Source organism: Daphnia magna, linkage group LG10 (genome assembly GCF_020631705.1).
Source record: "Daphnia magna isolate NIES linkage group LG10, ASM2063170v1.1, whole genome shotgun sequence".
Classification (NCBI taxonomy): domain Eukaryota; kingdom Metazoa; phylum Arthropoda; class Branchiopoda; order Diplostraca; family Daphniidae; genus Daphnia; species Daphnia magna.
Window position 1 is genome coordinate 1,428,267 of NC_059191.1, and position 11,564 is coordinate 1,439,830.

Below are 11,564 nucleotides of genomic sequence, written 5' to 3' on the forward strand. Positions count from 1 at the left end.
AATCGACTGTTCTTCCAGTGTGAGATTTTAAGTATATTTCATTAATTAACCAGGGAGAATTTCGATTACGAAAAAACTTAAATAAAAAGTAAAATTCACTTTAACATTCAGCAAAATGTTGTAAGCAAATAAAGGACAAGTAAATTAATTCTTTAAGTTTCAGCAGAGTTATAGAGTTGATGGTACGCTCACCCTGTAGGATTTGGCCATAAGGCTTTGTCCGCAAGTGTTACTTATCACCGCAGAGGCGCCTGGTGGTTGTTGGGCAATGAAACGAAATATTTGCGCGAGTTTGTTAAACCTTTGTATTGATGTTAACTGGTTTGGCAATGTATTTTTGCGTGAATAGAAGTTCTTGACATTTTTATTCGTTTCATCGCGTCTTTCTTTGGAGAGGTAAAATTACGAAATCGTTTGACTGTAGAAATCGTAGTGAACATATGCAGAATATATAGGCAGCGACTCTCGTGTCAAAACAAAAGACATTAACAGTTTCAATTTACATATTTCGACATCACAGTTTCATAGCAATTAGATATGTAGACATGACTATCGTTGTCGAAAAATTGCCATCATTTTCCACCAGTGAATTATTTGTGGTGTAATTTTTCTTTTAGATTTAAGGGTCACAATTTCCACATACAAATCAAGAGTAATCGTAATTTTTAACCCTTAAAATGTACCAAAGAAATTAGAACCCCCAAACGCTTCATCGCAAAATTTCTGTCTGCAGGTATTAATTTTGCGATTTTCTTTAAGTTTCAATTTCAGGCACTTTAAATGAGTCTGATCTGTTCGATAACATTTGGCGGTTATTAGTTGTTTGTCTTCTCTCGACTTGCTGTTTAAGCACAATACACAGGATACACACCAGTTTTCCATTGGCATGTTTGCAATAGCTTATTTGACATTTCTTTTCGTATGTTTTTGAAAATAAAATCGCCATGCCATCTTGTCATTCTCATGAAATTGCTTTAGGGAATTTTTTCAGGTGCATTACTTTCTGATAGCAATCCTACAATAGAATGTTCCATCTTCATCCATTGCTATCTTGTTTTCTAGTAAATGTTCATAATGAATTTAGTCGCATTATGTTATGCTACATGTTTGTTGTTTACCGGAGTGTTCGATAGCACATCCTACAATAGAATGTTCTCATCTTCATCCATTGCTATCTTGTTTTCTAGTAAATGTTCATAATTGTTAATTTAGTCATTAATTTAGCACATGTTAGCTGTTTTACCTGGAGTCGGATATTGATGTAGATCCTTTACTATACGTTTTTTGGTGGAAAGTAGTTCGTAGGTTGATTCCCTGTGTGGTTCACACTAAAAATGTCTTCAAAGGTGGCGACTTGAGTGCGACTGGCAGCTGCACTTTGTTTTACTGTATGGACAAATTTATACAGTTATTATGTAGACTGCCATAATATTAATTTTAACTTACCCAGTAAATGTTTTGGTATTGCTAGGAAGCAATCTCCATCTGTCATATGGATAAAAGTCCTTACCAACTGTGATTCCTTTCAATACATCACATTTGTCAAAATGGATGTCACAAAGTCTTGATTTTCCAACAATTCAGGTAGCACAAATTTCCAACTGGAAAAGTTCTTCTCGGTACATGAAACAGACCAACTCGTCTGTTCTCGTCTTGGTATATGTTGCCGCAAATAAAACACGACATTTTTTGGGTAATTTCCCATTTGAGGTATTTGAACCAGCCATTCTCACGATTCCTGGAAACGCTTACTCTTAGTTCTACAACGCTACGGTGGTGGCAGCAGGGTATATTAGTAACAGCAAGTCACGTGACCAGTACTTGGAAAACATCCCCAAAACCCTATGACAAAGCCTTATGGCCAAATCCTACAGGGTGAGCGTACCATCAACTCTATAACTCTGGTTTCAGTTTCGCCCCCCTATCCTTCCCATGCGCAGGCAGGCACAGTTTTTAAATCCTGCAACTCAGCATCCGGTACAACTCTTTACGTTAAAAACATTCATTATTTGATTGGGATTTTTTTTAAAATTCTTCTTAAATATACGGCCAGCATTCTAGAATGCTGGCCGTCTCCTCCCTTGTTAGGTTTTTTTTGTTTTGTATGTTTTTCTTGCCCGGTTATTCATTTTCTCAAGCGGTGCATCCATTGGAGAATAAGTTTACTGAAGAACCAAAGAATTTTGATAAAGCAGATATTTTGACAGTTACTACCCAAAATACCCACAGGTCATTGATGTTAAATGAATATTCAACTGGTTTTCAAACAGGTGAAATACTTTGCTCAGTGATAGTATTTTGTCGAAGGTCACTGCATGATTGGTGCAGTGACCTTCCATTGCATGATTGGTCATTCAGTTAACTGGTGCATTTTTTATTGTGCAGAAAAAGATGATAGTGGACAACCTTACAGCAGTACACACTCTTATACTTCACCTGCCACGACAACTGTAAGACCTCAAATACCCATTGCTAAGCCAAATTTCCCGAGAGTGGCAGTGCCATTTGTAATTGCAATGTGGGTTTTTGGCACATGCATAGCTAAAATTAAGTAATAGAAACCATTGTTTTGTACCAGGCATTCACATTTCTATCTAAACTTCCTCGTTCACATTTCAGTTCTGAGTGGTTGGCCAAAACTACTAACATGGGTTCCTGAATCCTGCTGTTTGATCCTGGCTGGTATCACTGTGGGAATCATTTTCTATCTGACAGAAACGACAGTTTTGTCACCACTTTCGTCTACCATTTTCTTTTTTTGTATGTTGCCACCCATCATATTTGATGCTGGCTTTTTTATGCCCAATCGGCCGTTTTTCGACCACCTTGGTACTATTCTTCTGTTTGCCGTGATGGGGACAATTTTCAACACCGTTTGTATAGGTAAGACAGAAAATGCAGAGGTTCGAACGAACCGAACAATTCACTTTACACGTGCCTTCTATTTCTCATCAGGTATGAGTCTTTGGGCGTGCGGTTTGTCTGGCATATATGGTTTTGAGATATCTTTACTGGAAACACTGATATTTTCAGCTCTAATATCAGCGGTAGATCCTGTAGCCTGTATTATCCGTTTTCGAAGAAATTCACGTCGATAAAGTTCTCTATATTATTGTTTTTGGAGAATCGCTTCTCAATGATGCTGTCACTGTGGTAAGGTTTTATTAATGGAAGTCCTATATTTACTAGATTCTAGTAATGGCACGTTTTTCTTTAGGTTCTGTATAACATGTGCGACTCTTACATCTCTCTTGGTCCGGAGAATATTGAAACCATTGATGTTTTATCCGGTTTCGCCTCTTTTTTAGTTGTGGCTTTAGGTGGAACAACTATTGGCATCTTTTGGGGTTTCTTGACCGGTTTTGTCACCAAGTACACCCACCGTGTTTTGGTTATCGAACCCATATTTGTTTTCATCATGAGCTACGTCGCGTATTTGAATGCAGAAGCGTTTCAAATGTCTGGCATTCTTTCGTAAGCCAAATAGTAAAACTTTACCTTGGTCAGTTTCAATAACATTCTTTTGAACCAGGATTATGTTTTGTGGAATCACCATGAAGAATTATGTAGCAGAAAACATGTCAAGCACTTCACTAACCACCGTCAAATGTGGTTTGAAAGTGCTTAGCAACGGCTCAGAGTCAATTATTTTCGTGTTTTTGGGTATCAGCACTGTCAACGACAACCATGAATGGAACACCGCGTTCATTCTACTTACCATATTTTTTTGTTCGCTCTATAGAGCACTTGGTAAACACTATTTCATAAGCATCGTAATTTATCCCGAGAACTAGAAGAACTAACAAAATTGAATTTATTGCAGGTGTCGTGATTTTGACGGAATTAGCGAATTACTTCCGCCTTCATCAACTCAATCGAGTGGAAAAGTTTGTTATGTCTTATGGTGGATTGCGTGGAGCTATCGCCTTCGCTCTGGTCCTCCTCATCGATCCAAATCGCATCCCACGTCAGCCTCTTTTCGTAACTGCAACCAATATCTGTTGTTTTTTTCACCGTTTTTGTCCAGGTTCGTAATAGCATAAATTAAAAATTTCCCGCTCGTGTTTGGAACTAACCAATTTTACGAACAGGGCATCACCATCAAACCGCTAGTAGAATTCCTAAAAGTAAAACGCGAAGAAAAATGGGAAAAAACAATGAATGAACGTCTACATGAAAAGGTTTATTTCTACTTGATCTTATTTGTCAATAAGTTCGTACCATTAGTTGACTGGTTTCTCTAGATGCTTGATTATACGATGGCTGGCGTCGTCGATATTTTAGGACAATTAAGTAGCAATAAAGTTCGCGATAAGTGAGTTCTGCCTTTAACAGAAAACGTGTCGCTGTATTGCTAACGCCTTTCCTTTTTGCGGAAAGATTCAAACAGTTGGATTACGCTTACATACGTCCACATCTGATTCGCGAAAAGAAGCACCATGAACCTAAGATCCTTGAAACATATTCGAAACTAACTCTGCAGGACGCAATAGAATTTGCGCGTCGTAATCCTTCAAGCTGGATGGTACATGGAACAAATTCTTTTGCAAATTTTATCAATAATGAAGCCGTTACGAACGTACCACCGGCGAAGTATGTATACACTATTTCTTCAGTTCTACCTCAAATATTTTTCTAATATTCACTTTCTCCAGCCTTTCTGAAAGTGTAGTCAATATTGATTTGGGTGAATTAAATTTCACGCCGTCGACAAAGGATCTTTGGGATGCTGAGATACATCATACAGTCCTAGATAGGATTTGGACGTCGCGCAGAAGCAAAGGAGATGACACAAACAGCGACCAGTTGAAAAATCATTCCAAAAGAAGGAGATCTATGGGATCTGGAGCTTCCCATAAGCAACGCTCCAAGAAAGAGAAATCGGTCGAGGTAATTTTTTGACAAATATTTTTTGCCAATAAAAATTTAATTTGGACTTTACTGTTGTAGGCACACCATGAAATAAGAAATCGGCAACGTTCAGCCCCAACAGGTATGATTCGTCTATTTGTTGAATTGTATTTATATAAGAGGTATGAAGAGCACCTAACCACTGAAGACGCCGAGAGAATCTTAATACAAAATAGTATTTTGACTCACAGAATATAATTTAATATAACATAACCACGTTTCAGATGCGGAAGATATGAAAATTAGAATGGCTGCAAACCATGACGAAGAAGGAGAGGAGGAGGGCATTTCGTTCACTGTTAACCCAGATATTTGTAATAGTACTTAATAAGTAAAAATTGTATTATTGACTAACTTGTGCAAATGCCAGATGAAAAATTAACCTCTGATGAAACGGCCACTGTTCAAGAGATGTCACTTCCCTGGAAGACAGACAATGGTCCACCGCAACAGAGGGATTAGAAATAGTTCAAACTGTAAACTCGGAGTTCCTTAGGTTCAGCCATCAACTTTAATAGTTTGATAGTTCTGTAACATACCGGCAAGTTCAGCATTCTATCGTCGTAAGATATATTTAAAATAACTGTCATTTTAATTTACCTTAATCAGCTTTTTTGTAAAATTTATGTAGGGCTCTAATGATGGGTTGCGGTTTATTGATTCACGAGCTGATTAGCACTTAAATCAACAGATCTCATTCTTGTTTTGCGTAGAAGGTGCGGTTTTTGTGAATTGCCTTTAGTCGATTCATAATTATTTAACTATTTAGGCCACTATTATGGACAAATCGACTGCCCAGTGTTTACTCTTTATTGATTATTCAATTTTTTAATACAATTTTCTTCTCGCGTTTTCGTTTAGAGGTATTTGACGTCTTCATTGCTGGAATTACCAATTCGAGAAAGTTGTACGCCGAAGTTTACCATTCGGGAATGCTAAGAAGTAGCTTTGGAAAAACATACTGTAAGCATAGGCTACCCTACACAATCTACATTTGATACCACGTTGAAAAGCTAAACTTGTCCATTGAATCTCGAACACCTGTGCGGTGTTACAGACGTTACGTTAAAGGGGAAAATCAAGGTCAGAGTCGTTCATACTTTACTACTTGATAAGATAAAAAAAAAAATAACAAAATGGACGATAAGATATAGCAAAAAACGAACGGGGTGTTAAGAGACGTTAGCTATCACGTATTCACGGTACTTTGGTACTGTGTCGAAAGCGTAAGCAAGAGTACAGCTGAAAAGGGTTCTTCCTCGTAAGTGCTTTACAAGAGACGTAACCCCTTCGATGTCGTATCGCCATTTAGGGTTAAGTTCATCCGGAGATGTGAGCAGTGAGAGCCCACCTGAGTCTGACCAAACATTGAACGGATTTATAAATAAAGCGGCTCATTCTTTAGTATATAAATCAATGGCAGTGTTGCTGTCTATTCATCTAGATGTCGATTCCAAAGACGGGACTTGGAAATCAGAGTATCCAGTGGGCGACGAAATCGGTAGAATTTTGAAAATGATAGGTTTGGTGCTGGCCGTTACGTGTGCAATCAGTTTTGTTCTGATTCCACTTACCGTCGCAGTTGTGGTTTGCTGCTGCCAGCAATCTTCAGCCTCCGGTATTTTTACCAAGATATTTATTTCATTTATTTTTTCTTTACATTTCATTTTAATATAACTTATTTCAGGCACTCGCTCACCATCTTACTCTTCACTTCACCAAACAACAAATGGCAACAGCGGAAAGGATTATTCAAAAAGACAAAGCAGACGCGCTTCATGCGGGAAAACTTATCTAATTGGTGTGCTGTTCGGTATACCTGCTGGCATTGTTGTTGGAATAATTGCAGGTGTCAACACATGGCCTTACTTGTAAGAATACAAAGTAAAAAAAAACTAGTATGACCGAGTGTGACAGTCACTTGAACAACAAAAACTCACCATTATGTGAACATGACCTGCACATTTTTGGTAACCTATACCTCTAACCGATTTTTAATTATTAACCATAATTATTGTTTCAAATCAATGTTAAGTTTGCCTGTATAATTGAAATTAATGAAACAGTGTATGCTTCATCCTTGAAGTTTTTTTAAACTGACTGTCTTCATTGCTTTGAGGCTTAGTTAAGCCTTTAGATCAGCCTTGTGTTAGTACCTGTTTGTTTACTTACTACATGCACTACACTAGGCTAGTAAACCACTTTTCATTTTCCAATTTTAAAATGTTGGGTTTTTATCATTGGGTGTTGGGGGAGAGGACGTTGGCTGTGAATTCACGATTATTACAGGATGTCGGGAGTTTTTTTTTTTGCAACGTCACGTCCTTGTTGCCAGCCCGTTATTATTTGGCATTCCTTCTTCCTTGATTGTGGGCTGTATTATGCTTGGTCATACTTCTGACACACAAGCATAAAACACAACATTTATGGAGGTAGGTGATTTTTGTGTCAAGAACACAGTATATCATTAATGTCTTTTATATTATTGCTTCATTTTGGAATTAAAGAGATGACTCCTAAAAAGACAGCTATAGGGTAACAAAGGAGGCACAAATACAGTACAGTTAATACGAGTTAATATTGGAATCGAACATCACATAATTACATAGGTTAAAGAAATATTTAATTGTACAAATTAAATAATTTTGACGTATTTTTGTTAAATATCATGTACTAATCCTGCGGAAACGACACCTTATCCGAAGATGCCGAATAAAAACTAGGCTTGTTTTGTGAACTGGATGGATAGTAGGTAGGACTGTTTGGAATTTCTTGAATCGAGCCTTGGACAGTAATTGGGCGATACGAGTTTTGACCGGAATAACTCGATGACGGCTGATAATTTGAAGTCTGTGGTTTGTTATATGTCGAAGAATACACCGGAGGTTTGTAACTGCCCGAAGACGGTTTGTAGGATGATGACTGGTCGTATCCTTGGGCATTGACAACGACGGAATCATAACCTTCCTGAGACCCCACAGAGCTGCTAGGTTTGTACGAACTAGATCCCTGATAACTAGGGTTGTACGATGGACTTTCAATTATCGTGATTGGTTTGTAGGGACTTTGCTGAGCTGCTACCGGGCTGGGATTAAAGGACGATCCTGCACTAGGATTAAAGGAAGATCCTGTACTGGGATTATAAGACGATCCTCCGCTGGAAACTGGACTGTACGAAGGATTCCCAATGACGGGAGCCACCGAGCCAAACGGGTCAGGAATAAGACTGGACGGACGGTAAGGACTCTGAGCCGTTATGGCGGAAATCGTAGGATTGTAGGATCCACCTTGAATTGGTTGATTGTATGATCCACCTTGAATTGGTGGATTGTAGGATCCACCTTGAATTGGTGGGTTGTAGGATCCACCTTGAATTGATGGATTGTAGGATCCACCTTGAATTGATGGATTGTAGGATCCACCTTGAATCGGTGGATTGTAGTTAGCGTACGCGTTATTAGGGGGATAAGTTCCGTAAGATGGATTAAAAGAATTGGTCGGGAAAGAGGAATGTGTTGGATTAGATGGGTAGTAAGAACTCTGAGCAGAGCCGCCGTATATTCCGTTGGACGGATATTGTCCGTAGGGACTGGCTCCTGGATAACTCCCGACGCCATATCCTTGTTGTTGATACAGAGGTGACGGCCCACCTTGATAAGGCCCTAAGGCTGAAAACGTTGGTTGATGTCCACCGTAAGACGGGTACGGTTGATAAGAATCATAACCGCCAGGTTGGAATCCACCGTATGGCGGTGAGTATGGAGCCGAGAAACCGTACGCTCCAAACTGTCTTGTAGTAGCATTTGACGAGGATTCTATTCAAGAGAGAGTTGAAGTAAGAAAAAATAGCAGCCAGTTATTTTTATCCGTATTCATTACAGAGTCTGTTTTTACTGGCGGCAATTCTTACGAAACGATTGGCATTAAAAACAGAACGATGCACTTTCAATTCTAAGACGTAAGGTGATAGTTTTTATGTACAATTGAATTGAGCAAAAGTTTAGTTACGTAATGTGTCCTTCACCTCAATCCCGTAGATGCAGACGCACCACCAACCATTAGAGTGTAAGTCACTTAAAATCAAGCACGCGAACCGTCGCTTTCTTTCTATTCTATGTCATTCAATATTTCTTACCTTCAGCCCGTTTGGAACGGATGGCGAACGAGTCAGCTCCATACGCTGCAGATAGCCATAGTATCAGTACCTGAAGAGCAATAGCGAATCGATCAATACCGTGTGTTTAAATTTGAGAATAAAAGGAAACTTTACGATTGAAAAGTTGCTCATGGCGTCCAAAATTCTGAAGTTAGAACAGGTTGAAAGCTGGCGTTCGTCTGGTGGGAACGTCAACCGGGACAATGTGAGCTATCGAATCCAACAGTCGGTGAAAGTTTTACCCCCCATGAATCATTCAAGGTCGATTTTTAATAATAAATTTGACAGGGATTTCCCATCGTAAAGCAAAGGCTTTTAGCCTTGTTTTTTGTGAGTGCAAGTTTCCGCTGACATAATCAGGTAAAAACAAATGGTCGACTCCCGTTACGATGTCGTATAGACGGAGCGTCGCATTTTATTGTAGCCTTTGCACGTTGTAGGTGAACACAACACACACACACACACCAGTTTAGTATAGCCTTGACATTCGTCCGTTTGCCTAGTCCATTGTCAGTAAAAAGAGAAATCTCCAACAACCAAACAGCAAGGCTCACGGTCGATTGCGTCCGCAAATCGGCGTCACCTCTTCGCCTGATAATAGGTTTACATCAGCTCTTGGATAGGCTATTGTTGGTATTATTTATTTTTCTATTGTTTCAATCCGATACCTCTTAGCACCTAATCATAACCCGCCAATAAAAGCCACTTTTATGTTGACAAAATGCTGGCTTTGAGAAATAACTAGAAAAGAACATTTTACGAGCTTGTTTAGACTTTTTGTTTGACCGGCAAATGACAGTTGTAAACAAAAATTGGTCCGCTAGCTGTGCGTTGAGATGATTTCATGTTCATCTGCTAAAGATTCTATTTTTAACTTAAAAAGATAGCCATCAATCCGGAAAAGTCGCATCGATCTCAAGTTTTAAAAAATTCTGATAGTGAAAAAAAATAATACTCGGAGGCTCTGCGGATATCTGGAAGTACCGCATTAATCAGTAACGAAGTTGGCATAGCTCCGATGATGCACAAAAAGATTTGGATCGGTTCCAGATCTTTGCTCTATACGGTAGTTTTAAAAAAATAATCTAATGGGTGGATGGAATGAGCAGGGCCACGAAAGGAGGCCATGGTATTGAACACCTTCCAAATTCTTAGTCGGTCAAGTAAAATTATCAACTTGTGTAACGCCTTAACTAAGATTTCTATCTTGCAATAGAAAAGATGGTCTTTAATTTTTTTAAATGTTGTTTGTTTTCTATTAGATGACCTAACTGCTGGTGGGTTACCACGTATTACGCACTCCATATGGCCCTAGAAAACAGATCGCTACGGCAAACAAGCTATGGTTTCAAAAGAAATTACGTGAAAGCCATCATTTGCTTCCCAGACAATTCAAAGTTACGAAAACCATGAACCGTATGAAAGGTACTTCCCCTTCCATCTAAGTGAAAATAGAAATGGTGTCATACACTCACCGTGGATCGTTCTCAGGTAGTTTATACTTGACTTACTTCTGTGCGCGTACAACAAGTCATTCTTATTTCTAGTTTTACTCTAGCTCTAATTGTGACTAATTCCCCCTCCAAATAAACCTTGACGTGGAAGCAGAGGTCTGAATGTGACCCAAAAAAATAGCCCAGCAGGGAATGAAAGTACGCTCAATTAGCTAAAAGCTAGAATCTATAACAGATGTTCCCTTGGCACGTGCGTTTGATAGATCACTGCACCACAATCGACTGGTTTTGATGATAACGTTTTTGCGTGCAACAAAGCTCTCTCTTATAGCAAAAAAAAATCGTTTCATTTATTTACAACTATTCTCCATTAGATTACTAATTCCAATGGCAATCAACGGTGAAATTTTGGATATAGATCCGGTTCCAGTGCTTTGATGCAACTTGAACCTGTTTGTTGGCTTGAATAGCCGAAACGTTTCGTTAGAAACCGAACTAGTTTGCTCTCCTCGGGAATTCAAAATTATTTGGTTTTTTATGAAACACGACAGAAAAATAACAAATAAGATTTGAAGGAATTTCTTTTTACACAAGGATTGGCTATCGGATTTCTTTAGACACCATGCCGTAGTAGCGCTATGTTTCGTCAATAATAAAAAACGTGCTGTTCCACTATATCGTGCTGCGTGCGTAAACCTCATCCAATCTGAAATTGACGGTGTCCAGTAGTTGATGGACTGTGGCTTTATTGGCAAACGGAATCTAAAATCATTTAGTGTACGAATTCTATAATTGCTGTAGTAAAAGGGGCTAGGATAATTGTACAAATTCGTTTTCGATAAAAACCAATACATAGACTACACACTGAGGTTGTTATCAGCAATTGTTTTGTAGAATTACAGGTCTTTTAAAAACAATTATTTTTGTTAATAATTGTTCCTTCTCTTATTATGCTTCCAGTGTGCCTGTCGTCAAACATTGTACCATTATTGCAACCTCAATAAACATTTTGTCACATCCGGATACAAATGTCCAATGCTATT

General features: G+C 38.6%; 2 protein-coding genes across 2 annotated transcripts; one reads left to right on the plus strand and one right to left on the minus strand.

The window, feature by feature from the left end:
* Nucleotides 1–1,844: 1,844 nt before the first annotated feature.
* On the plus strand, nt 1,845–11,389 carry LOC116932697 (sodium/hydrogen exchanger 2). The gene is given in 24 exon segments (XM_045179927.1): nt 1,845–1,875; nt 2,386–2,450; nt 2,542–2,551; nt 2,620–2,883; nt 2,956–3,062; nt 3,064–3,153; nt 3,218–3,474; nt 3,533–3,750; nt 3,824–3,993; nt 3,995–4,027; nt 4,092–4,181; nt 4,245–4,315; nt 4,381–4,593; nt 4,656–4,890; nt 4,951–4,993; nt 5,136–5,225; nt 5,282–5,474; nt 5,543–5,627; nt 5,773–5,874; nt 6,356–6,529; nt 6,599–7,343; nt 7,419–7,901; nt 7,973–8,148; nt 10,330–11,389. Coding segments are annotated over 17 exon segments (2,079 nt in total). The 3' UTR covers nt 5,374–5,474; nt 5,543–5,627; nt 5,773–5,874; nt 6,356–6,529; nt 6,599–7,343; nt 7,419–7,901; nt 7,973–8,148; nt 10,330–11,389.
* Nucleotides 7,374–9,339, minus strand: LOC116932700 (DNA-directed RNA polymerase II subunit RPB1). Its single transcript, XM_032940530.2, has 3 exons — nt 9,182–9,339; nt 9,047–9,116; nt 7,374–8,726 (listed from the first exon to the last, which is right to left on the minus strand). Exons 1-3 carry the CDS (start codon nt 9,197–9,199, stop codon nt 7,585–7,587), a joined length of 1,230 nt encoding a protein of 409 aa, XP_032796421.2. The 5' UTR covers nt 9,200–9,339; the 3' UTR covers nt 7,374–7,584.
* Nucleotides 11,390–11,564: the final 175 nt, after the last annotated feature.